We start from the raw sequence: 27042 nt of genomic DNA, 5'->3' as shown, positions 1-27042 counted from the left end.
GAGAAGCTGTGGCTGCCCCATCCCAGGAAGTGTCCAAGGCCAGGTTGGAGCAACCTGGGCAAGTGGAAGGTGTCCCTGCCCATGGCAGCGGGTGTTGTTTAATGTCCCTTCCCACCCAACCCACCCCATTATTCAGTGAAATTCGGTTTAAAGGCCGGAAAAGGCGCTTTCGGGGCCGTTTCCCGCCGTCTCCCTCAGCGCCGCCCCACGTGACCCTCCCGCAGTCCCCGTTCGGGTCGGGCTGCGCCGGAAGCGGAAGCCCCGGCCCGTCATGGCGGCGCCCAGCGCGGAGCGGGAGCGGCGGCGCTTCGGGCAGCGCCTCCTCACAGACCCCGCGCGGCTCTTCCAGCACAACGCCTGGTGCGTGCGGGGCGCCCGGGGCGAGCCTTCGCCGCTCCCGCTTGGCGGTGCCTGTGGCCGAGCGCTGCGTGACGGCCCAGCCCCGACCTGCCCGCGGGGACCCGACCCCGGTGTCCGCGCTCGCCCCCGGAGCGGGTTGGGGGGCTGTGGGCGCGGGGCTGGCGCCGGACAGCGAGGGGAGGCCGGGCGGGGAGCGGCGCCCCCGGCTGGGCGCTGGCGGAGGGGCGGGAGGGCCCTGCCCTGTGCGGGCGGTGCTCGGGGGTCCTGAGCCCTCATGACTGGTCCCCTGGGGGTCCTGAGCCTTTGGGGCTGATCTCTGGGGGTCCTGAGCCTTTGGGGCTGATCTCTGGGGGTCCTGAGCCATTCTCGACTGATCCTGCGAGGGTCTTGACCCTTTGGGACCGATTCCCGGCAGGTCCTGAGCCTTCTTGACTGATCCCTGGGGGGTCTTGAGCCTTCCGGGCTGATCCACAGGGGATCCTGAGCCTTGGGAACCGGTCCCCAGGAGGTCCTGAGCCTTTGGGGCTGATCCCCTGGGGGGTCCTGAGCCTTCGGGGTTGATCCCTGGGGGGTCCTGAGCCATTTTTGTCTGATCCCAGGAGGGTCCTGACCCTTTGGGACTCATTCCCTGGAGGTGCTGAGCCTTCTGGGCTGATCCACGGAGGGTTCTGAGCCTTCTTACTGGTCCCTGGGGGGTCCTGACCCTTTGGAACTGGTCCCCAGGAGGGTCCTGAGCCATTCTGGGTTCCTCCCACAGCACTGGGGATTCCTCAGGCTCCCCTGATTTGGGAGACGTGTTGTTTTGCTTTGCTGCAGTTGTTTAATTGCTGTAGTTAATAAAGTTGAATCGGTTGTGGGGTTGTGGTGGGTGTGTGCTTGGAACAGGAGCTCTTTATTTGGGTACAGCAGCTGTTTTAAGCACCCAAATTGCCTAATTTGCTGGGAACTGAAGGTATTTTGCATTTTTTGAAGTAAAGAGATCCACTTTTGGTCTCTGGCTGTCATACCCTGTGAAGAACTGGGTGTGTTTCACTTGTAATAAGGTAATATTTACGTGTATCAGCCTGTCATTCCTTTTGGGACTGTTCTGTACCAAAGGTACATTACAAAAGCACATCCTCAATTTTCCCGTGGAAACTTTAAGTAATCCAGCTTTTTTTTTTTAACAGTTAAGTTTTTGTTTTGTGAGTTAAAAGGCTGATTTCTCCTGAGGCCAGAACTGGGCTTATTGCTCCTTGTATTCTGCTTTCCTTTCACTTGTTTTAATGAAAAAAAGCCAAGTGAATCACTTTAATGAGTGCACAGCTGTGTGTGTGCACTGAAGTTATTAATAATTCTTAATGCTTTAAAGCTTCCTGCATATTTTCCTCATAACTGGATTTAATTTAACAGTTACCTTCCAAATAACCCCACTGCCCTTTTTGTTTTAAATTGAAAACCAATTTAGTTTTGTGAGTGCACTGGTGGTTTTATAGGAAGGATTATTCCCTCTGAATTTGGCTGAGTGTCCAAGAGGGAAAAGGATCAGGGGCAGATTTAGGATCCCTTCCTTTACAATTCCATGAGTGCAGCTCCTTCAGGCCCAGGAGCCTCATGTGCTGGCAGCTGTTGTGTTGGAATTGGGGATCACACCTCTCTCCCTCTCTCAGTTTTTCTCTCCCTGCCCATTTTACAGCTCTAGTTCATCTCCTTTTTCACCACAGGGATAATGTGGAATGGTCAGAAGAGCAAGAATCCAGTGCCAGGAGTAAAGTTCAAGAGAACAGCTCCCAGCTATTGCCACAGGATAAACAAGGTACTGTTGGAGAGTCTCCTCTGCCCATCTTGGCCTGTGCCCCAGGAGTGGAACAGTGGCCAGAGCCACCTCAGCAGCAGCATGAATCCCTCCCTGCCCCCTCCCCAGTCACTCAGAATGCTTTACCTACTTGTTGGTAATGGGAAATGGAGGAGGAGGAACCTTCCTGTTCTTAAATTACCTCTCTGTGACTCCTCCACCTTCTCCAGAGACTCATCCTGCTGGAGCAGGCGTGGTCTTGGTTGGGAGGAGTCAGCTTGGGTTGAGCTTCTTTGTGGTGTTGTGTGTGTTTAAATACTTGTTACTGTTCCTTGTCAACAAACCTCTTTGAGTGTAGAGTTATTGTGCTTTCTATTAACTTCCAACAGTCAGTCTCTTTTTGTTGTGGAGTGATTCTAATTCAAGCTCAGTTCTTCTCCTTAACAGGGGCTGATAAAGTAGTGTCCAAATCTGTCTCTACAGAGTTAACAAGCAGCATGAGAATAATTAAATCATAGAGTCAGAAAAAAATTATTTTCTCCTGAAAGTGCTTATCATCAGATAGACAGCAAAAGGATTCCCAAATTTTTATTGTACTTGGCTCAAGGGATATTTATACACCCAAAATGTGGAGCTTACCTGTGTCTGAATCAAGCTCAAGGCTCACAGCTGTGTCACTCTCCACTCTGTCAGAGACCATCCAGTCCCTCAAATGATGCTGAAATGGTTCTTTGGTGTGATAAGAAACTTGTCTGATGATGATCTTGCTTGAGCCCTAGGATGGATCTGCTCCCTTTGTCCCCATCTAATGGAGTGTGTCACCCTTAAGATGAAGCTCAGCACTACTGGAGCTATTGAGACACTTCCCTATAGCTCCCAGTTGTGCTCACAATAGCAAATCTAATTATCCCAAAGAACAACCCTCCTCATTTCTTGGACTGCCAGAAGTATCCAGCAGTTCCCATTGTGATGCCCATTGTGTTGGGTTCAGTTTCAAATCTGGTTAGCATTAAAGGGTGCTGTCTGTCATGCTTTGAGAACCTATATACAACCAGGAAACTGGGGAGCAATTTGCTGTTGGGGCACTTTGTCAGGGCTCCATGATGTATTTCCCAGCCTGAACAATGCAGGCCAGTCAAATGGTGATGGTTGCTATTCACTGGGAAGCGTGTGGAGACAATGGGATGGCTGAAAAGTAGGGAAGGCAGCCCAGGAAAATGTGCCTGAAGGGTCTGGGAGTTTGAGAATCAGAATGTCCAAGCAGGAGAACAAAGGCAGGCTATTGGTCATTAGGGCTGTATTATTCTGTGCACTTCTTGGGGCTGTCAGGATCTGTTCTGAAGGAGCAGAGGAGTTCTGTGGGGTGTGTGGAGGATGTGTCTCCTGGCTGGGAGCAAAGAAAGAAGTGGAAGGGTTCCTTGGTTTCTTTTTGAGGCTCCATCATTAGCCCCTGTGAAATTCAGGGGGGACCCTGGTTCTCTTCCTGTCCTTTGTGAACAGTTCCTTTTGTTTGCCCTCCTTCTGCAGGGTGAAGGGCTTTACAAAGACAAGCAGGAAAGTCAGGAGCCCTTGTCAGGAAGGTCTTTGGAGGAATCTGGCTCCCACCCCAACATCCCCATGAGATCATACCACAAAAAGGGGCTGAAACAAATGTGATGGGAACTCTTCTGGCTGAAAGTCAGCCTGAAAAATTAATATGGTCATTTATTTGCTTTCAGTCTATTCCTTGCATGATATTTGTCAACCAGCCCTTGATTTCTTGTATTTAAATTGTTACTGATCCTTTATTCTGGTGCTTTGAAAACACCAGGCTCTGAATAAATGAGCTTTAAATAAAGCTTCCCCTCCTGTGGGTTGGGGTGTAACAGCTGTTCAACAGCATCCAACAGAATTCCACAGTAATTTAACACAGAAAGAGCACAAAGTCTTGTGGCAAAAATCTGGGTAATCCAAACTGGGTAATCCAAAGTGGCTGGGCTGGAATTTTGTCCCAGCACCTCAGATAAGCATCCCATTCCAGTCAGGCTGCCATGGGATTGTCAGGGACAGGCAGGAATCAGGACTTTGTGTTTTTGGGAGGTGAAAGAGCATTTCCAGCCCCAGCAGCCTCACAAATCCCTACTAATACATGACAATTCAGGAAGGAGTGTGCCAGACTATGGATCAATAACACTTCTCCCAGCATCAGCAGTCCTGGAGCTCTTCCATGAAAATACTGCACTGACCTGGCCCTGCCCACTGTGACCTGCAGTGGGATCATGGCACAAACTCACTGCCCTGCTCTGATACCAGACATTAAAATTTCTTTTGGATTGGGGTTTAAGGACAGGGCTTCTTAAAAGGAGAAGATCCTTGTAGTTGAGGTAAAGAGATTATTTTTATATATAGCTCTTTGTGCTGCAGGGATAGATCCTACTAAAAATAGATATATGACTGACTTGTGCTTCTTTGTTAAAGCCATTTTTGTCTATATTTGGCTGAGGGTACATATTTTTCCAGGTGTTCTGGGTTCACTTGACTGTCTCCCTTCAGAGATCTTCTGAACAGTTTTATGCTTTTAAAAGTCTTAATAAATAAACTGCAGTTCAGGCAATGATACTGATCTCCAGTCAGCTTTTTTCAGTAATGCACTTGTTGCTGTGCAGAGATGGTTGAGGAATTCCATGTTATTGGAATGCAGTTGGGATTTCTGGCCATGGATATTTCCAGGTGATTCCAAGCATAAAGTGCTGTAATTAGGTCCTTATTTCCCAGGACAGAGGACTCATCACACTGAGGATTCAGAAAGCTACTTGGATTTTTAACTTCCCGTGGAAGAAATAGTTCCCCCAGAACTGCACTCGGTCTGAAATCTGGGAAATGTGTGGAAATAATTCTGCAGGTGACTGGAATTCCATTAGGCCAGTATTATTCCAGCTCCCTGTAATACTCATCCTGCTCCTGGAATGATCCACTTGGTGTGAAAATACTGCTGCTGAAGTTCTTTCTGATCATCTTTAGCATGTCCACCTTAGCTCTCCACTGTTACTTTAGTGGTCACTTCTGTTGTTTTAATTCATAAAAGCACAGAACTGTGGAAAACAAAGTACCCCAGACTGGACTGCAGCAGAACTTGTGGAAAACGTGCTGGAATCTGGGAGGAATGTGCAAATGCTAATTGAGCTTTCTGCCAGGCCTGCGGGGTTGGATAATTATTCTGCTTCTCCATCTGAAAAAAAGGGGCTCTCAGGATTCCTTAGGAGTTGTATGTGCTTCACACTCAGTGTCATGAGGCTCCAAATGAATTTTTCCAGTGAACTGACCAAGTCAGTGCTAGAAATGGAAGTAAAACCTGGATTTCTTCATTCCAGTGTCCTTCAAAGAGGCTTTTTCTGTTGCCAGCTTCCTTTAAATCCTACCAGGACACACAGAGTTTCCTCTTCTCTCTCTTTTCCCTTTTCATGTCCTAACAAAGTGACTGTGAGGAGGCAACCTGAGTGTTTGTGTGGGATGGCAAATTTAAATAAAGGTGATTTTCAGTGGATAATCTTCCTTATTAGAGCAGGTTGCTGCATAGGTGTCTGCAGTGATCCCTCCCTGTCTGACCTGCTTCAACCCTGAGACCTGATGATGTTTTTGTTTGTGTTCCCAGAGGAATATGAGGTGAATGCTAAGAGATATTGGGATGACTTCTATAAAATCCACGAAAATGGCTTCTTCAAGGACAGGCACTGGCTGTTCACTGAATTTCCTGAGCTGGCACCCCACAGGACCTCAAGCCAAAATGGGGATTCTCTGCACGAATTCAGTACCAAAGAAGAATCCAACAGTGAAAGGTGTGAAAATGGACACTGTTCATTGGAAACCAGGACAGAGGGTCAGTCCAACCTGCTCCAAAGCACAGCTGAGGGGTGCACAGAGGACTTGGCTGCACAGGAGCACAGGGAGCTGACCCAGAGGGCTGGAGATTACCCAGGATCAGCTGCTTCTTACCGGGTGTTGGAGGTGAGAGCTGGAAAGCAGAGTCACACACCAAACTGTGCCTTGGGATCAGGGCTGTGTGACTGGGACATAAAAATATGGATCACTGGCAAACAGGGAGTGGTTGAGTGCCTTCAGTCAGCAGAATGCAGAAATCAGAGGGCAGCTTAGAACTGAACTAAATCTGCTGGGATTCCTTTGGTTCAGACTCTTGAGTTGGCAGAGCACAAGGATGTAAGAAGTTTCAGAGTTTAAAAGCCAAACTACTGCTGTCAGATGTTCAAACAAGCATTTACAAGTCATCTTTGGAAGGAACTGATTCTTTTGCTTGTTTGTATAAGGTTTTCCCTTGTCATTTATCTTTTGTGCTGACTCCTGTTTGCCTTGAGAGGTGTGAAACAAAGCAGTGAAGCCAAGAATGTAAAGATGCTCTTGGGTTTGTTCCTTATGGCCCATGTGATAACAGGGAATCCCAGACTGATACAGGCTTTGTCCCAGAGAGAAATCTGTGGGAATTATAAATACTGGACTCCTGACAGCTGGTTGTGACCTTTTGCTCTGCCACCTCTACATGTTCACTGTAGATATTGCTGGATTTGTTTAGTACTTTGTATTTAATGGAAATCCTGCCCTTCCAGAGGGAGTTAGTTTGAACTGTCCTTTTGATATTTTAATTTAATCTGAGGTTTGGAGGCTTTTTCAGGCTTTGATATTATCACTGTGGCTTTCCTGTCTCACCTAAGCACATCTGTCCCTGCAAACCCTCAGTGGTGTTCTCTGCTCAGTCTATTCCAATTTTACTGATTCCCTAAACACTCAGAGGCAAATTCCCCAAACCCAGTTGTGGGAGCCATCATCTTCTCTTCAAATGGGAACAAGTAAAAGGAATAATAAGGCAGAATCATTGTGGGCCTGGCTGTAAGCTGAGGAAAAGCCATATAGTGAAGGAAACTCTGCAACAGCAGGATGTAATTTGGGTAAAGCAAACTTCCCTTCTCCATTTCTCTGAATTTCTGTGGAAGCAAATGTAACCCACCCCTGGCCTTTGCCAGTGTTTCAGTGACTCAGACTGGTTGTTATGCTTGGGCTTCCAGCAAAAACAGCTTTTAGAGAGTAACAATATATAGTTTGCTAGTAAGATTTTGACAAGAACTTGCTTAGTGTTCTCCACAAGAGTCATTCTGCTCCTCAGAGCTGAACACAGACCTTGCAGGGAGGGTTACAAATGGTCACTGCCATGCTCAGCTGGTACTGGGGAGGTTCTCTTTGTTGCCTGGCTGTAGAGAGAGGATTTGAAATTTTGGGATGTGCTGAAGGAATTATTCTCACTGTGTGCATCTGCTTTGTTTGTGCAGGTTGGCTGTGGGGCTGGGAATACAGTCTTCCCAATTTTACAAACCAACAAGTAAGTGGTGACAGGACAAGGGGGAATGGCTTCCCACTGCCAGAGGGCAGGGTTAGATGGGATATTGGGAAGAAATCCTTCCCTGGGAGGGTGGGGAGGCCCTGGCACAGGTTGCCCAGAGAAGCTCTGGCTGCCCCTGGATCCCTGGAAGTGTCCAAGGCCAGGTTGGATAAATTTGGAGCCACCTGGGCTGGTGGAAGGTGTCCCTGCCCATGGCAGGGGGTGGCACTGGATGGGCTTTAAGGTCCCTTCAAACCCAAACCACTCTGGGATTCTATGAAGTAGGTTTTTACCTGCATGATCCACCAGCCCCTAAAAACCAATTGGAAAAGTGTTCTCTGTGATCTTGGTTTAAACAATCTCAGAGAAAGGCCTTTGCCACCTGCAACTTCATATTATTGTGCTCTGAGCTTGGAAATCTTTGGTCTTAGAATGCAACCAACAAAGCCTGCTGTGAGTTTACATGTCTCATTCTGAAAGCATTTTCCTGCAGGCCTTGGTGCCTCTCCTTTTCCAGTATTGATTTGCAGATGTTAACATGGGAGTGATTTCTGCTGGAAGTCACATTTCTATTTCTGTGATACCCTTGAATCATTTTTCAGTGTGTTTTCCAAAATGTTCCATCTATCCAGGAGTAATTTACATTAAACTTGCCACGTTTTTCACATGTCTCTCCTTTAATGCAAAGGAAAGTGTAATAATAATCTAAGGGTCTATTATTAAAGTAGATTCAGTGAAAAAAAATGTGATTCACTGTAAATATATACACGACATTCACATTTGCTGTCTCCCATTTGCTGTTTCCAGAAGGAAAAGGAAGCAGTTGCACAGTGGGCATAAAGGAACAATGGGATCCACCAAATTTTTACACAGAGACTAAAGCCCAGGCTCCCAGTTCTGCACTCTGCATTTGAGACACTCCTTAATTGCTGGCTATAAATGATGAGTTTCTGTGCTTTCTTGCAGTGACCCAGGCCTGTTTGTTTATTGCTGTGATTTTTCTACAACAGCTGTGGATCTTGTCCAGGTAAACTCAGTGGTGATTTATGAAAAAGTGGGAAGTACCTGGGGCCAATTTCCCATTAACACAAATCTCTCCCAGCTTCCAGCAGCTCTCTGGCTGTGCTGGCAGCTTTCTGTTTTTAGCCAGCCCTGCTGCTGACCCTAAATCTGGAAAATGAACCATCAAAGATTGTAGGAAGGAGGGAAGTTGAAGTTCTCAAAATGTCACATTGGCAGCAGACAAGTCAGGCAGATTTTCTTCCCCTGTGCTTGGCAGTACTTTTCTCAATCCAGTGCTCTTTTAGCTGAGTAACTGCTGAACCTTGAAAACATTCAGGCTATTTTTTAACAGGAACTGAAGCTGGTTTGGGTTTGTGTGTGCACTGCTGTCAGTTCTGGGAACGTGGTCTGATTGCTCCAGCACAGACTGCTGAGGAGGGAGCCTGTTTGTGGAGCAGGAGGCTGGGATTTAGTCAAAGGACAAAAGCTGCTAACAGATTTCAGGTCAGAGCAGAACTGAGAATTTAGGAAGTATCAAATGCCATCAGTTCACGAGATGAGAGAGCAGCAGAGGCAGTACCCATTTCATCCTCCTAAGGTGACACAACCACTTCTCAAAGCAGCAGCTTCAGGAAAGCACACAACTTCTTACAGAGGTCCAAATGGGATTTTTGAGAGTGCAGTTTTAGGGAGCCAGGTTTGATATTTGGGGGATAAGGAATATCTACTTGTAGGTGAAATGAATATTGATGTCAGTGATGCAGAGAGGGGCCCTGATGCTCACACTTATGTAAGGATTTCCAATTTAACAATATAAATCCCTCACTTCTTACCACTGCTAGTGGAAAATCTGACCTTAAAATTGCAATAAAGCCTGAATCCAGTTTGGGGGTTTGGCAGTGCTGATTGTCTGACTGTAACAAAACCAACTTCTTGGTAAACCTCCTGTGTGTTCTTATTTTTTCCCATGTCAGCACTGTTCCTGCCCAACCCACCTGACCCCATCTGCCTTAGACCAGTGAGGCTGACACAGATCTCTGGACACACCACTTGATGATGTGAAAGTTAAAATGCTCCATGTCCAGATAATACTGAGGTCAGGGTCTGCTACTGATGCTCTTGATTTCTCTCCCCTCAAATACAGAACCATGCAGAATATGATTCTTCTCGCTGCTTTGCCTTTGTCCATGACCTGTGCAACGACCAAAGTCCTTTCCCAATGCCAGAGGAGAGTCTTGACATTGTTATTCTTATCTTTGTCCTCTCAGCAATTCTCCCAGAGAAGTAAGTTTTAATCTTTGTGATTGCAGAAGGTAATTCTTCTACAACTGCAGCTCTTTAATAGTCTCATGTCAAGTAAAATTAAAGTTTGTTGTGTTTCTGGTCCAGTTTTCCGTGAAGCCTCTGTAAATGAAGTTTACAGAGTTTACAAGCAGGTGCTTGATGCTGTAACAGGTTCTGGCAGAGGACAGGTGTGATTTTGAAGTGCTAAGTGGCTGCAGGGGGTGCCTTGCTGTGGTCACTGCTCTGAACCTCAGCCATGCTGAGCACTCAGCACCTGTTTGGAAAATACTCTGCTGGATTTTCAGGCTCAAAGGGTGGATGAATTTCTCACATGGGAGGTGGCAAGAAGGGAGGGGACAGGTTGAGAAAACAGTGTAAGACAAGTGCTGTGATCCTAGTGTGACACTGTGTTACAACCTATATTAGTCTCTCTTTTTGTTCCCTTCAGTTTTATTACACAGCATTTTTCTTCAAGTTCACTTACTACTTTTTTATACATAAACCAGGGGAGATCTTTTTGTGATCAGTAAAGGAGAGCAGTTAACCCCTGCCGTGGCAGGCTTGTTATCCTTGTAGGAAAAAAGTACCCCAGAATCAGGGAGTGTCAGAAATAAAGAGGCCAAATCAAATCCACCCACTTGAGACTGGGAGAGCTCAGAACCCTGCTGGCTTCGGGGAGCTCTTTATGTGAAATTCAAACATCTATACCCATATATCGAGTTGAAACTTCATCCCATCTTTTTGGAAGGGATCAAGCCTGATTTTGCAGGATGTTGAGCACTCCTGGTTTGTTCCTCCCTCAGGATGCAGAGCGTTGTGAGCAGACTGAGCCGCCTCCTGAAGCCAGGGGGGATGATTTTGTTACGGGATTACGGACGCTACGACCTGGCCCAGCTTCGGTTTAAGAAAGGTATTTTCCCTCCTCCCTTGGCAACTCTGGCCACATCACTGGTAGATGATGCTTCTCTGGAGCTGTGTCTGCCCTGGGTGGAGGCAGCTCATTAATTCCCTGGAAGCACAGAGTGTGCCTGTTGTTGATTTTTAAGTGATAGTTGGTAACTGTTTAAATCCCTCTTGCCCTCAGGTCAATGTCTGTCTGAAAACTTCTATGTGAGAGGTGATGGCACCAGAGTCTACTTCTTCACACAAGGTAGGAGGCTTGAAAACATCCCTTTGACTATCCAAAAACATCCCTCTGACAATCCAAAAACATCCCTCTGACTCTCCTCACTGCTTCTTGTCCCTCTGCCCTCAAGTTTGGCCACAAGCTCTTTCCAGTCTGTCTTTCTTGGAGCACTGTTAAGTGTCTTCTAATTGAACCTGGTTTGTCAGTTCCTGGTGCAAGTATGGTGAACTCCTTAGTGGAAAATCCTTTTAGAGAAAAACTGGAGTGTTTGCTCCCCTGGGAGGGGTGGGATTGGAGGAGCTCTCCTTGAATCTTGCCTGCAGGTGATGGAGGGAGTTGGACACCACTTGGAGGAACTTCCCTTAATATTTCTGTTCTCCTATGAGGAAATCAGAAGGGTGGGGCTCAGCATGGAGCTGAGGCACCCTTCAAGTTCTGTTGCTGCTTGGTGTTGGCAGGGGTGTGTTCTTCTCCCAGTTTATCACCAGTTGCACCTCCAGTCAGTGCCTGGTCAGCGTTCGAGCAGGGGCACAACTGCATCGAACTGTTCCCTTCCCCACTGCCCCAGTCTTGTTTGTCACAACAAAATTAATGTTTAATGTGTGTTTGGCAAGCACCTCACGATGGAAAGCATCTGATAAAGGAGCACAAGCTGGGACCTGTCAACCCTTTCCTACAGAAACTCCACACAAACCACGTGCTCCTGGGCTGCCGTGGAGCGAGCTCTCTGCTGCTCAGCAGGACTGGGGCTGGCTCTGCCCACAGCCACTGTGCTGGGGCACTCTGAGACTTATTTGCTTGGTCAGGAATACCTGCCCGTGGAAGTGCTGAAGCCTCCAGGGCTGTTAATGCTTTGATTGGGCCCCAACAGGGTGTGGTTTTTAAGGATGTTTTTTTCCCCAAATTTAGCCTTAATGAATCCCATTCCCCTCCAGCCTATACAGCACAGATCTTACTGCCACCATTTAAAGGCGTAGGTCTGATCCTGTTCTTTGCTCTTGCAGACTCTGAAATTCCTCTGGAGGGGGGGGGAAGGGGAAGGAATGGATCTGTCCCTACTTGTCAGAAGATGCTCCTTAATCAGTTACTGGAGGCAGTGTCCACGTGGGAAACTGCTGCTGTTTTCTTTGTCAAGTTTCTATAACTCTAGCTGTACTCCAAATTCTTCTTTCCTTCCTTGCTAGAAGGAAAACTTGACAAACTGTGGTGTTAAACCCCCCTGGAACAGCAGTTAAGTCTCGTTTGATCATTTCCCTGCCAGGGTGAGGCCCTGAGTTTCTTCTGGCCCATCTTTCAGCACGGCTCAGCCCTCAGCGTGAGCAGCTGTCAGTTAAAGGAATTACAGCCTCCTCAGTGCCCTTCTCTCTGCTTCCAGATGAATTAAACCACCTCTTCAGCAGGGCTGGGCTGGAGAAGATCCAGAACGTGGTGGATCGGCGGCTGCAGGTGAACCGTGGGAAGCAGGTGACGATGTACCGGGTGTGGATCCAGTGCAAGTACCGCAAACCCGGCCCCCCCCGGGCCTGAGGCACGGCCTGGGCTCTGGGGCTGCAGCCTCTCCGTGCCCAGGGAGTGTCTCCTCCTGGTGAGACGTGGTTTGATGGAGTCCTGCACACCCAGGACACCTCAGTGCCTCGGACAGTGCCTGGTGTCACTGCGAGTTCTGCCGAGGATGAACGCCCTGAGAGTGGACCGAGGGGTGGTTTAGGTGTCGTAAAATGTACTGAGTTGGAAGGGAGCCGTCAAGGTCATTGAGTCCAACTCCTGGCCCTGCACAAGACGCCCCAAGAATCCCACCACGTGCCTGAAAGTGTTGTCCAAATGCTCCTTGAACTCAGACAGCCCTGGGGCTGTGCCCACTGCCCTGGGGAGCCTGGTCAGTGCCAACCACCCTCTGGGGGAAGAAGCTTTCCCTGAGATCCAACCTGACCCTCCCCTGTACAGCTCCAGCTGTTCTCTCAAGTCCTGTCACTGGTCACAGAGAGCAGAGGTTGGTACCTGCCCCTCCACTGCCCCTCATGAGGAAGCTGCAGACCCCAGTGAGGTCTCCTCTCAGTCTCCTTTTCTCCAGGCTGAACAAACCAAGTGCCCTCAGCCTCCTCATAAGGCTTCCCCTCCAGACCCTTCCCCATCCTCATGGCCTCCTTTGGACTCTCTAATGGCTTAATGTCATTTTTTTTATATTGTGTCCCTCCAAACTGCCCCAATGTTGAGGTGAGGCCACCCCAGGGCAGAGCAGAGCAGGACAATCCCCTCCCTGATGCCCCCAGGACAGGGATGGCCCTCCTGGCTGCCAGGGCACTGCTGACTCAGGGCCAACTGGCACCACCAGGACCCCCAGGGCCCTTTCCCAGCTCTGCTTTTCCAGCCTCTCATTCCCAGTCTGTCCATCCATCCTGGGTTGCCCCATCCCAGGGGCAGAATCCAGCACCTCCCCTTGTTGGAATTCCTATGGTTGGTGATTCCCAGCTCTCTGATTTGTGGAGGTCTCTCTGCAAGGCCTCCCTGCCTTTGAGGGAATCAACTGCTCCTCCCAGTTTAGTATCATCAGCAAACTGAAGTGTTCCTTCAAAGTCCAGCATCCAAGTCATTAATGAAGATGTTGAAGAGAACTGGGCTGAGGATGGAGCCCCGGGTCTGAGTTTTTGAAATTATTTATGGTTTTAACAACTGAAGAAGTGGTCCTGGTGTCTTCCAGCAGCTGAGCAAGATGAGTAGCAAGTCACTCATACTCTGGATTTCCACATGAAACAGGAGAGCTGTGACCTCACCTCTGTCTTGTGTGCTCGTGTCTCGTGAACAGAGAACATACAAAGGCACTAAATCTGCTCTTCTCTGCAGCTGGTCACTGCTATGAATCCCTTGGCCAGCTTATCTCATGCAACTCTCTTCTGGTCATTCAGGTTTGTGCCAATCCACAAGTTCAAACACATTGATCTGAGGGCAGGAGCTGAGACTGTGAGAGTTTCTCTGTGCCAGCTGCCCCTGGATGCCCCGAGGTGTGCAGATCACCTGTGGAGAAAGGAGATGCTGCTGCTTTGCCCTCACTGTCCACAGGGGTGTCCACCCAGGGAACCAGCACACCACAGCTCAGCTGCTGGAAATTCCTATCAGGCAGGGTTCAGGTTTTCAAAGATTTAGGGCTGATGCCAGTTTGGGGGCACCTTCAGAGTGCAGCATATCAGAAGCAGCCCATGGGACCAGGGTTTATAAATAATTACCTGCTTTTTCTGCTGGTCACAAACTGCCCTGTCATGGTGATGTGCCAAACCCAAGCAGACAAGACACTTGTCTTTGACCCAGAATCTGCAGAATATTTAATTTCTGCACTCTTGTTTAATTCCTTAGAGGAAGCCAACATTGTGGCTTTGTGGAGGTATTTCCCCACCTTTGACAGCAAATATCTTTTATCTCAGCCTGTTTTCTTTTGTTATTTTTAGGGTGTGGTACAACAGGTATTAGAATAAATTTTGTGGTCATGCTTTTCAGTGCTGGTTTGATTAATATAAATCAGGCTTGCACAGAGCACCTGATCTGAAGGATTAGGGCCACCAACAGGTAACTACAGTTTTCTTTACTGTTACCATGAGTCTCACTAGTGCCTGCTCTCAGCTCTGAAGAAGAGAAAGCCTTGGCTGGTATCTCCTACCTTGTTTTAGTTCATGAAATAACAACGTGTTGGTTGTGCAGCACTGGCTGAAGAGCAGTTCCTCTGTGTTTTGTCAGCCAGACACTTGTGTTTGGAGCCTGCAGTTGCCTAAGAGTAACTGCCAGCTCTGGAGACATGGAGGTTATGAAATAACTGCTGCCTTGAACCAGAGGAGAAAGGGTAAAAAGCTGAGGAAATGTCATTTGTGCCTTTGGAGAGTCTGCAGGAGCACTGGAGAGATGGAGCAGGAACACCCTGCTTTGGGAAGCACTGGAAGGGGCTGGAGCAATGCTTCCTGCTGGGCATGGGGCTGCATGAGGAGTTCCTGACTCCTGCAGCACTGTGTCACCCTGCAGGTATTGCTTTGTCTGCTACCTGAAGGCTTCTAGGTGGGACTTTTCAGCCCTTCCTGGGGAAGGTGACCCAGGGAATCCACTCACACCACGAAGGCTGCAGTGGGAATGCACCGTTGCTTTTTTATGTATCCAACTTTTTTATGTATTCAATAATGTTGAAAGGGAGTCACATAACTGGGAAGAGAATTCTTGGTCAGTTGGTTGGTCCTGCATTTTCTAAAGGGCCAAGAGCCTTTCCAGCACCTGCAAATGAAAGAGGAGGAGATAAAGCTTTGCTCTTCCAAAGCTCCTTTGGCTTGTGCCAGGCACAAACCCGACCCAGCCCAGGAGCTGTGCAGTCACTGCTGTGTTTTCATGCTAAACTTCCCAAGTCTGGTTCCCTGGCAAGGCTGGCACCTCAGGCAAGGTCTAGGCAAAGCACAGCTCAAGGCCTCTGGCAGCAGCTGAGCAAGCTCAAGTCTCCTCAGCTTACCCAGGCTCAGAGTCAGGCTTAGCAAGAGTCCTGTGAGTGTTGGACGTGATGTGACTCATGTCCCAGCTCGGTGACAGACCTCCCATGTGTTCCTGGGGCCTCAGGCAGCTCCCTGGGGGCCTTTCCCTCTTGGTCTCTGGAGGGAGGTCTAGTCCCAGGATGGCTTTATCTCCCTGGAAGAAAAATTATTGACTGGGGTAAACAAGCAGCATAATTAGTGCGACTTAAAATAATGTGAAAAATGCCTTATTAAGCATCCAAAGGCTTGTAAGCAGTGCAGGAAAATATGTTTTTAATTATAAACATGATTTATGTAAAGTTGATGGACCTCCCCTTTAAATTTAAACTCCAGAATGGGAGAAAATGAAGGCTAGTAATTTATTTGTTTCTACTTTCAAGGCTACCTCCCAGTTGCCTGCCTGGCTTTGACTTGGGCTTCATGCAAAAACTTGCAGTGCTGGGAGCCTGGAGCCACTGAAGTGGCTCTTTGCCTTTCTTAATGCTCTTCATCCTGCTGGAGTATTTAAGCAATCACTCAGCAGGGCCCATGCTGGGCAGACGTGCTTTTGTTTCCAGTGCTCTTGGTGGTGTTCAGAAAGCAACAAGTTAATGGCCTTGAATTGAGCCAGGCCTCCTACAGACAGACACTGTCTGAGTTTCCCTCATTAATCCCTGCTCCCCTTCCTGCTGCTCTCCTGTCGGGTACCTGAGTCCTGACTTGCAGCAGCTCCTGCCATTCCCACCTTGCCCCTGCTGAGCCAGCTGGGTTGCACAACCCCTTCCAGCACGTTCAGAGGAAATCTCCCAACTGCCTTTTGCCGTGCTGAACAGCCACGTGAAGTGCCTTTACTTGGTTTCGGTTTTTCCCCCCCCCTCTCTTCCTTTTTAGCAGAGCAACATTAACTTTAAGCCTTTCTGAGCGTATCTGGTCTGGTTTTGTTCCCAGCATTCCAAGGCCTGTGGTCTGTGGCTCACGGGCAATGCCAACGTGGCCTGTTGAACCTCCCAAGCAGAAGAGATGATTTCATAGCTCTTCACTGGCACTGCCCTGGTGAGTCTGGAGCCAGGCATTGTTACCCTTTGGAAAGTCTGGTCCTGGCTCTTGCCAGAGGATGGTGGATTTCCTTGGAGATTCCAAGATTGTTTTGGCTGGAAGGGAACTTTATCACCACCTATTCTGACCCTTCACATAACCCTTTCATGTAGGGATTAGGGCATCAAGCCTGTGATTTAGACTTGGACTTGGAACTAGTCCTTCAGAAAGGGTTTTGATCCAGCCATGATGCTGAGGGCTCCAGTCCATGGCAAAGAACCCTTTGCCTCCCCAGGTACATCATTCCTCTCCCAGCATCCTGATTTCACAGAGGGGCTAGAAATTGGAAGGCAGGAGGGAACAGGGGAGGTGAAGAGAACAAGGAGCTGGGGGGTATTTCTGATGCTGTCCCTTCCAAAATAAGTACATTGTAAAATCCACTGAAAATTGGAGCTTTCTCAGGATCTTCCTGACAGCACAGCAAAGTGGGAACAGCAGTTCTTTGTAGTGATTTCAGTGGTTACAACAGTAACCATCAAATTCTTCTGACCAGGGGCGTGTGAGACCAGACACAATTGTCTTCTCTCCACCTTCTCAGGGAATGCCACCACCATTTGTGAGTTGTAGAGCTCAGGATAAATGAGACCTGAATGATTTCAACAGAACAGGGCTATGAGCAGAAGGAACCTCCATGTGCACACCCCAGCAGCTTTTGGCACTGCATCCTAGTGGAAGCTGGAAGAGTTTCCTTCTGTCGTTGGCGTTGGGATGAGCCCCAGCTTGTCCCCACTGGATTCCCGATGGGAATCACAGCCCTGAACTGTTTTTCCTGAGCACAGATGAAAGATGCACAGGTTCAGTGCCCAGAAGTGAGGGTGAGGCTGCAGGGATCAGGCTGTTCAGGGATTTGGGGAGCATCCTTCCATCTCTAAACACAGGTGGAGGGAAAGGAAACCAAGTCAGGCAGTCTTTGTTCTCCTGGTCCATCAGCTGGATCTCATCTGTCAGTCAGAGCAGTGCCACCACTTTTGGTTTGGTGCCACGTTGGGGGAAATTAGTCCAGGAGAGGATCCACAGTGAGGATCACTTTTGCTATTGTAGCTGTTCCTCTGCCTTGACAGGGGGTGGCTGGCACATGTCCTTGTGTGCAGTGTCCTTAGACACTGATTCCAACAGAACATTCTGATTTTCACTGTGTTGTCACATATGTTTTCAGGGCAAGATAAAAATTACTAGAAAAGTGAGGACTAGGGAGGAATTTTTGGAGGACTCTCCTGCAAAGTGAGGTGCTCTGGAGGAAAAGGAGTTGTCAGCTCTGTGCCTAATCAGCAAAGCTCTGGAGTTTGTGCTTTTAGCTCTTGCTGAAGGCAGTAAGTTCCTGTGTGGAAGTGCCTGGCTGAATGGGAGCTTGTGTTGCTGAGAAAGTGGGACACAGTGCAGGAAATCACCTTTGTAGCAGCCCTGAGTGCTAATCTGAAGTGAAGAGGATACTGCTACCTCTGTGAGGGAGAGCACAAGCACTGCCCACTCAGCTGGAGCACAGGCAGGGAAAGGCAAAGGAATCTGAGCCGTGTGTGCCTCTGCTTTTCCCTCCTGCCCAGAGGCTGTGTGGCATGGCAGGAGGGGTCCTCCCACCAAAGGCTTTTATTCTTGAATCCATGGTCTTTGACCCCCAGCAGGATGAGCAGGAGCTGGCTGTGGTTGGAAAGCAGGGATGGCAAAGCTCACTGGCAAGTCTGACGTGTCAGCACCTGCCTGCAGCTCCCAGCCTGTTGGTCCATGGCTGTCTCCAGGAAGGAGGAACATCCTGGTGAGGTTTGGACCCTGCTGCTCTAAGCTGTGCTCCCTGGTATTAAATAACCCCAAAGAGCCCTCACTTGCAGGCACCAACACAGCGTGGGAACAGCAGCTTGGGTTTGGGGTGGAGCGTGAGTGTCTCTGCTGTGTTCAGGTTGATTTTGCAGTCCAGAGGACCCTTTGTAGCTCTTGCAATTCCATGTTGGGAGGGGTTGGGGGAGTTCTGGGGGATTGCAGCCACATCTTTGGAATATGAAACTGTCTTTCAGCTCGTGTGAAGTGGGAAGGTCTCGTTTGCAATCCCAGGTCGCAGATGCCGAGCTCACACCTCTGTGGTGTGAGGGGGGAACACTGGGGGATCTGCTGCACCCCTGGGGGATCTTCTCCAGGGTCACTGGATGTGGCTTTCCTCATCTGGGGAGAAGAAAGATTGCCTGATCTCCCCTCAGGCTGCCTCCTCACCCCTGGGACCGAGCTGGAGGTGTGGTGCTGTCCCCCCCTCACCTGGGCAGGTCTGTGTCCCTGCAGTCTGTAATTAAACAGCCACACGTTTTTTTTCCACATTTAGTGCCAAGGGTGGATGTGAAGAGGTCGCTCAAGGTTGCACAGAAAACTTGAGTCTGGCTTTTCCACAGCTTTGAGTGACTTCTTCCCTACTGAGAGGAGCCTTGTTAGGAAGGTTGGAATGTGTTTACAGACACTCACACAGAGGCTGAATGTACTTGGAGAAATGTGTGTGCAGTAACTCCAGCTTTACAATAGGATGTTGATTTAATTTCCCTCTCACACAAATCTCAGAGCAGTTTGTCTAATTAAGGCTTTCCAAAGCCCTGCAAGGTAGGGTGTTATTATGCAGGAGGAAGAGAAGCAGGGGGCAAACCCTGCTGAGAATAGAACCCTCTTGTATTCTAGGAAGCTGGGAGCAAGTGAGGGCAGGGAAGGACTTGCACATTCAGGAGAATCCCATCCTTTCAAGTGTGTGCAGAACTAAAACCAGTGGATGTTTCTAGCACCAGGCACACAGAGGTGTTTCCTACCTATGAGGTTTGGTTCCCCTCAGCTGGGCCATGGAGGCTGCACAATTCCAGGTGCCTGCACAGTTCCAGGTGCCTGCACAATTCCAGGTGCCTGCACACAGCTCCCTTCCTCCTCCAGCAGCAGGACATGCTCTCCCTTTGGATTAGGGCACGGCTCTGAGGCTGCACTTGGCTGGCTGCAGTGTGGAGGCTGTGACCTGGATGCTTTCCTACTGGGTTTGGGTATCAAAGCCTCCCTAATGGGGCACCCGAAGGTGTAGACAGAGGGAGGGGCAGGAACAACCTCGGCGATAAACTCCATTGTGTGGGAGGGTGGAGCCTGTCCATGGCCTCGGGAAGGAGTCAGGTGATGGCATGTTATCTTTGAGGAGCTCAGATACCAATTTTCTCCCTAATGAAAATGAGGAAAGACCCTTTTAATGTTCGTAGTGTGGCAGAAGCCCTGCCCTTACTAGACAAGAATCCACACTGGGGTGAGAGGTTTTGAATTCCCCCCAAGTCCAGAAAAATCGTCATTTGCAACTCGTGCCTTGTTAGATCCAACAGAATCTGCTCTGCAGACAAGGGCTGGCCTCTTCAGGATGTGATGCCTGGAGGTGACAGCATCCCTTGGTGCTAAATCCTTAAAAAACCTGTTGAGTGCTGAATTCTTGTGGTTTTTGGTTTTTGTTGTTTTTTTCTCAGTGCTACAAAATGTTTGGATTTGAGACCACTTCTGCCAGCTTTTACATTTTAAAGGCTCAGACTTTTATTGCTTTTCTCCAGTGTCCTGCTGTCACTGAGGAATCTCAGCTCTCTTGTGTATGTGTTACCTTGAATCAGCGGATTTCTAAATCTTGTGGCAGTACAGAAATGCTTGGAAAAAATGCAGCCAGAGTATTCCACAAGCATGAAGAGCAGAGGCAAAGAAAAGTCACCAAAAACACATTAAAAAGACGAGGAGTTTGACTTCTGTCATTTTATCTTTTCACAATTCAAGGCAGAAGGAACCTGTTACGTGCTCTGTTAAAATACCTATGAAAACCTTACCAAATTTTGGTCAGACCTCTCCTGGGTTAGCAGAGGAGCTGTGATGGGAGGGCAGGGCTTGCTGCAGTTTTGCTGAGCGTGCTGTGCCTGCTGGAGGGGAGCTCTGAGCTGCTCCAGCCGAATCCAGTGACAGAGAAAATGGCTGCGGCAGCTGAGTCGTCCTTCCAAACATGATACACCAGCAGCGTGCCAAGGATCTTGCTGACATCCAAGGAGCTGAGAGCTGCCACAGGGGATGGAATCAGCAGCATTAACACTGGCTGATGGCAGAGCTGGAGAGCAGGATGTGTCCGGGAGGGATCTGGCAGAGCCCATGGAGGAGGAGGGCTGGCTGGCCCCCATGGATGAGATAATATTTGGTCGGCCCTGTATGTGTTGCTCCCAAGCAGCTCCTCTGAAAGGACCAGAGCTCAGGGGCTCTTACAAGCTTAATCAAACAGAGGGATAACAGAATAGTTTTGTGTGTCACTCCTCCTGGAAGGAGGAGTTTTCTTGCATGAGAATTCTTGGAGATCCAAATAGTCCCTTCTCTTGCTGGGCCGGAAAGTGAAACGCACAAACTCTTCCCAAAAAAGATGGGGAAAATCAAGTCCACATCAACAAAATCTTGGTCTTCTAACCTTAAAATATTTGAGTTTTGCTGCTTTATAGGCTTTTAGAAGTATCTTAAGAGTTGACATTAGAAATTTTAATTGAATCCAAAAACTTCCTGTGCGAAATGATGACCTACTCACATATTGCAGCCACTTTGAAGTAGCAAACCTTGCCCTGTAAAAACAGAAACTCACAAACCGACCTTTTCTTGCCAGAAGCACATTCCAGTAAGTTGGCTTTTCGTATTTAGAAAACAGAATTAAAACCCCCAAACAATCCACCACTTCTCTGCTGAGTCCAAACCCAGGGGATCAGCTCCCACGGGAGGTGATGTCATAAAAAATAGTCCAAGTGTGCTGTGTCTTAACACTGATAATTATATTTTTTACCTGAGAGACCTTTGCTGTTCCAGACACCCCAGTTTTGGATGTGCTGGCACAGCACAGTGAGAAGTGTTGTACCAGCCTGGGATGGATGGTGCATCCCTGCTCAGAGCTGTGTCCTGATGGACTGTAGGAGGGAAAACCTCTGAGAGCCCTGATTTCCAGGCTTTGCACTGGGAAATCTACCCAGTAACTTCCTTCCTACTGCCCAGTGAACTTGCCTAAAATCCCTTGTACCTACCTGGCACTCCACTGACAGCAAGTGGGACCCTTAAAGGCTGCTCCAAAATTCCTGCTTGTGGCCAGAAATACAGTTACAACTTGTTGATTCCTTCTCCCTCCGTGCCACAGAGGGACCAGCTGCCATGGCTGGTGTGAGCTGCAATTCTGGCATCTTGGAAAGGAAACTGCAGCTGGAAGTGTTGCTCTGAGCTGCTCTTTGGAGGATGGAGGTGGAGACGACCATAGTTGAGTTTGCAGCAGAGAAATAGGGAAGGGTGTGAATGTAGGGCCGAGGATGAGAGGGAAGAGGTCCAGGAGCAGAGCAGAGCCCCTGGACTGCAAATCAGGAGGGCTGTCTTCCCAAAATGTACTGAAGGGAACGTGCCCTACCCCTGATTTACAAGTGAGAAGAGAAACTCCAACCATTTCAGAGGAACATGGGGCAGGGAGAGGGGTGAGGCACAGCAGGAGGATGGTGCAACCTCAGCTTATCTGTTGTTATCAGATGTCACCACCCCCTGCTCCAGCCTGACCCAGAGCTCAGGGCTGTGGCCACAGGTCCTGTGTCAGGCCTGGAGCTCAGCAGTGGATTGCAGGATGTCTTGGAAAACATTCCTGGCTGCAGTGGATTCTCCAGGAGGCTGTTACCTCCCTGGGAATCTGGTCCTGCCAGAGGGAAGGAGAGCAAGGGGCGTTGATCTGTGAGTGGTAGAAGTGACAGTGAGCAAACAATCACTGGGAAATGACAGAGATTGAGGTTGTCCCCATCCCTGGAAGTGTTCAAGGCCAGGTTGGACGGGGCTTGGAGCAACCTGGAACAGTGGGAGGTGTCCCTGCCCGTGGCAGGGGGTGGAATGAGATGGGCTTTGGGGTTCCTTCCCATCCAAACCATTCTGTGATTCTGTGACAGCCCATGGGCTTTTCTGGTGGCCTTAGGTGGAAATATTGATGGCAGTGTGATCCCTGGCAATATAATCCCTGGCAATGCATGGAGGAGGAGGAGGAGGAGGAGGAGGAGGAAGTGCCTCAACAAATGTTGACCAAAAAGGACAGGAAAAATTAGACCAAAGTAACCTCCATCACCCCTAAAACACAAGGATGGGGGGGACAGTGCCATAGATTTGGTGTTACTGGTGTCCAGTTCCTGCCTGGCACTCTGAGGGGCTGAGCTGGTCCTTTGGGAGTTAGAGGTGTTTCTAGGGGTGGGGGGGTGTTGGGAAATTGGGCTCTTTACTGGGTGTAACAGCTCCCAGATCTTCTCCTCCCTCCACCCAAAAATCAAACAGAAACGTCTCAAATGAAATTTATACCTCCTTGAACAACGTTCACCGCGAGTGGTCCTAATTAGCGCTCCCCTAAATGGCTGTGATTAGTTAGCAGCTGATGGAATATTTACTCCAGGACTTCTTCTTAAGAAAAAAAAAAACTCCTAACAAAACACAAAAAAACCACCCCCTGCAAACGAACAAAAAAAAAAAAACCACAACACAGACAGAAAATGCTATTTATTTATTTATTTATTTATTTATTTATTTATTTATTTATTTATTTATTTATTTGATTCCTGCCACTGGTCGTGCACTGAAAATGTGACTCACGGAGCAGGAGCTGAACCTGGAGTTGCTCTTGTATTAAAAAAAAAAAAAAAAAAAAAAAAAAAAAAAAAAAAAAAAACCACTGAAATTAAAGCACAGGAAACACGGTTTGTGTGAGCAGGCAGCGCTCCCGGAGCCATTGGCTGCTCCCAGTTACCAAAAGTACGATAAATTGGCGATTTTTAAATAATCCCGGCTCCTCCCCGCACCCTCCCTTTGCCAGCCTGGGGGTTCCAGCTCGCCCCCAAACCGCTGGATGCAAAGCGGAGCTGACGGATGTCCCTCGGCATTCCCGGATCCCTTCTGGAGCTCCGGGAGCCTCCTCTCCCATCGCTAATCCGCGCCTGCCTCCCCTCGGACAGGCCTGGCCACTTCCCTTCCCAACAATCCTCTTTTTTCCCCCCCCTTGCCTTGTTTGCTTTTCGCAAAGCTGATTCAGCCTTGGGGCGAGCGGGTCCTGCCCCCTCCGCCCGCCCCGGGCGGGATGAGCCGCGATGGGATCGCTCGGGTCCAGCCAGGACGAGCCTTTTTTTGTTGTTATTTTAATTTTTGGTGGGTTTTTTTGGTGGGTTTTTTTTTTTTCCCCCGGCGGCAGCTCGGCCCTGCAAAGGCGAGGGCGGGCCGTGTGTGACGGGGGCTGCTGGGGCGCCCGGCTTGTGTCTCTCACACGCGTGTTTTCCATGTTGGATCGGCCCCAAAAGAGGGGCTGGGAACATTCCTGGGGGTCCCCTAGGGGAGGGGAGGGGGGGATGGAGAGTTGGGGGCTGTACCCTCCATCGGGGGGGGGGGGGAAACAGGGTGGTTTGGGGAGCGAGGTCGCTCCTGGGGGTGGAAGATGGAGACTGGAGAGGAGGGGAAGAATTGGGGGTACATGGACACCACAGCTGCACCCCCGCTGTGGGGGCACCAGGGACCTGTCCCTGTCCCCCTGACCTGATCCCCACCTCAAGGTTGGATCTGACCCCCTACTTGTGCCTGTCACCCCCCACAAACCCCTCTGAGCCCCACAGAAACCTGAACCCATCCTGACCCCTGCTCCCCCCCACCTGTAAGACACCCCCCCTGCCTCCTGCCCCCCTCCCTTGCTGACCCCCGGCCCTGTCCTCACCCCAAGGCTGGATCTGACCCCTCCTTGTGCCTTCCCCACAACCCCATGGCCCACCTTGACCCCCTGCTTCCCCCCCACACCTGTGTGACCCCCCATGCCTCCTGTCCCCCCCGACCTGCCCTGACCCCCTGGCCCACCCTGACCCCCCACTGATGCCCCCCCATGCCCATGTGACCCCTCCCCGGGCCCCTTACCCCCCCCACCTCCTGCCACCCCTGACTTGCCCTGACCCCATGGCCCACCCTGACCCCCCACTGCCCCCTACATCTGTGTGACCCCCCATCACCCCCTTCCCTCCCCAGCCCCCTGTGAACCCCCCATCATCCTCTTCCCCTCCCCCACCCCCTGTGACCCTCCTGCCCCCACTGACCCCCTCAGCTCCCCCCGACCCCCATAGTACCCTGACCCCATGGCCTATCCTGACCCCCCCCAGCCCCCTACACCTTTGTGACCCCCCCATCACCCCCCTCCCTCCCCAGCCCCCTGTGACCCCCCAATCACCCCCTTCCCCTCCAGTCCCGTGTGACCCCCTAATTACCTCCTACCCCCACGACTTGCCCTGACCCCATGGCCCACCCTGACCCCCCGCTGCCCCCCCCCCACCCAGGTAACCCCCCCATCACCCCCCTCGCCCCCCGTGACCCCCCACCCCGCCCCTCCCTCCTCCCCCTCAGGCCCCGCCCCTCCCCAAAGCCCCGCCCCCTCTGACCCCCCCCGTCCCCGGCGCGCCAACTCTCGCGAGACTGTTGGCGGTGTCGCCCCGCGCGTGTGCCCCCAGTGCCGGGCCGGGCCGAGCGCCGCGGGCCGGGAGGGACCTGGGGGGGCCGCCCCGACCCTGCCCTGCCCCGGCCCCGCCGCGCCCCCCGCCCCGCCCCGCCCCACCTGTGACCGCCCGGGCCCTCCCGAGCCCTCCCGCCAGGCCCTTTGTCCCGCCGCCGGCCCGCGCGCGCCCCGGCCCGGCCGCGCTCCTCACGCCAGGCCGGGGATCCGCGGCCTACCCCCGAACCACCCCCCCCAACCTCCCTCCCCGCCCGCCCCTCCGCCCTCCCCAGCCCCGCTGCCCGCAGCGGAGCCGCCCCCGGCCTCCCCCCTCCCTCCATCCCGCCCGTGCCGCCGCCGCCGCCGCCGCAGCAGGTTCCCTCCCTCCCGCCTTCCTCCTCCTCCTCCTCCTCCTCCTCCCGCCGCCGCCGCCGCCGCCGCCGCTGCTGCTGCTGCTCGTGCCCCCGGCGGCGGCGGGATCTCCGCGCGGTGCCCCGGCAGCGCTGGGCCGGGCGGCGGCGGCGGGAGCGGCAGCGCCAGGTGAGACCCCGCGGGGGGCGGTGGGGCCGGCGCGGGGGGACCCCCCTGCGCCCCATCCCGGCGGGCGGGCGGGTGGGGGAGAGGCAGAACCGCGGGGGCCGGGTCAGGGCGGCAGGGCCGCGGCCTGAGCCCCGGGGCGGCGGCGGCGCGGCCTGGGCCCCTCGCCGGGCTCGGAGCAGCGCAGGCCCCGCGGCCCGGCCCGGCCCCGCGGGGGCGAGCAGGGTGGGCACGGCCTGCGGAGCCCCGGCCTGGGGGGCGAGGAGGAGGAGGAGGAGGAGGAGGCCGAGGCGGTGCAGCAGCTGGCAGCGGGGCAAGGCTGCTCGCTCGGCTCTGCGCCTCGAGTGGGTGGGAGAGGGCTGCTGGAAATCCCCCCACCCGGAGGGAATGGCAGCCCTGCCCGCGGGGGTCCCGGGGCAGCCCCCCGGGCTGGGGGAGCTTGTGTCAGCCCCTTCCCCACGGCAGCATCCCGGCGTGGGGATGCGGTTCCCCACGGATGGTGGCCCCGCGGTGGGGGGAGAAGCCCTGGGAGCGTTTGAACATCTTTGGCGTTTTCGTGGCTTGTCTGTCATTTTCCTCGCTGCTGCTCAGATTTCCTGTTTTGAAAACTGGGCTGAGAGAGCTTTGTTGGGCTCTCAGCAGAAATAAGGTGGTCTGATAAGCACGTTTAGTATCCCATTAGTTTTTGAGGGTTGTGGCTGATTTGGGAGAGCAGCTGGGAATGCCCCCGGATGGATTCACTTTGCCCCTGTAACTTGGAGCCGCAGCGTTTGGAGGAAGCGGCGGGGACAAAATGGACAGTTCATAAAAGGAACAATTGTGCACTGCCTGTTCTAGAGGGCACTTGCTGCCCTTCAAGAACTTTCCTCATCGCATATGCTCTTTATACAGCAAATCTTTATCTTCTGTTTCTGGGCTTTGCCTTTTTTTTTTTTTTTTTGCTTTTGCCTTTTTTTTTCCTTCCCTACCTTAGTCCAGAAAATGAAACTGGAACAGACATTTCTGGAAATGAACTTGATTGGTGCGGTTGGGAAGATGTGATTCACAGTTATAATGAACAGTGAAATTTGTCCCATTTTTTTAGCAGTTCAGGATTCGAATTGTGTATTTCCTGATTTTTAACCTGTTTACACAGTTTTGCTTGGGTGGGTTTTTAACCCTTCATATAAAGCATCCATAGTGTTGGATTGCCAAAGCACATCCAAGATGTAGAAGCAGCTGTTATTTTAGAGGCATCTGATGCTTTACCCTATAAATTAAAAGGTTTAAATGAGCATTATTTTCTTCTTATAATCTCTTTCTGTGCTTGGAAGAACCAGAGCTGTTGTCAATGAAATCTGGAGTTTGGGGAGATCGAGTATTTCCAGGATTGGCCAAAAATAAATTATGGGGTAAAGAATGTTGCTTTTTTTTTTTCTCCTAGTCATGCAGCACGGATGAAAAGCTCTGAATCTTTTAGTCATAACACTCTGGTCCCATGTTTTCCTTTCAATAAAGCATCCAGTGGGAGAATGTGACATAATTGGTTTCTTGGATTTAGAGATCTTGAAATGGCTGGTA

The 27042-nt window shown here is 50.8% G+C and overlaps 2 protein-coding genes across 6 annotated transcripts in view; both read left to right on the top strand.

Moving 5' to 3' along the window:
* The first annotated feature begins 259 nt into the window (after positions 1-259).
* METTL2A (methyltransferase 2A, methylcytidine) lies at positions 260-14399 on the top strand. Its single transcript, XM_051768675.1, has 9 exons — positions 260-360; positions 2064-2155; positions 5766-6118; positions 7450-7499; positions 8466-8526; positions 9646-9785; positions 10589-10695; positions 10870-10935; positions 12287-14399. Exons 1-9 carry the CDS (start codon positions 272-274, stop codon positions 12436-12438), a joined length of 1110 nt encoding a protein of 369 aa, XP_051624635.1. The 5' UTR covers positions 260-271; the 3' UTR covers positions 12439-14399.
* A 10548-nt stretch (positions 14400-24947) lies between these two features.
* Positions 24948-27042, top strand: part of TLK2 (tousled like kinase 2) — a 42139-nt gene continuing 40044 nt past the window's right edge. For 2 of the 5 annotated variants that reach the window (XM_051768669.1, XM_051768667.1), the window contains exon 1: positions 24948-25485. The gene's annotated coding sequence lies outside the window, so the exon portion shown is untranslated. Of the gene's footprint in view, positions 25486-26856; positions 26874-27042 lie in introns of those variants that run through there. The other 3 variants (XM_051768670.1, XM_051768668.1, XM_051768666.1) reach the window with 3 other exon arrangements.

This window comes from Manacus candei, unplaced genomic scaffold (genome assembly GCF_025592945.1).
Source record: "Manacus candei isolate 608988 ecotype Guabito, Panama unplaced genomic scaffold, ASM2559294v1 h1tg000096l, whole genome shotgun sequence".
NCBI lineage: Eukaryota > Metazoa > Chordata > Aves > Passeriformes > Pipridae > Manacus > Manacus candei.
Note: the sequence above shows the minus strand (reverse complement) of the source record. Positions and strands in the feature narration are given on the sequence as shown.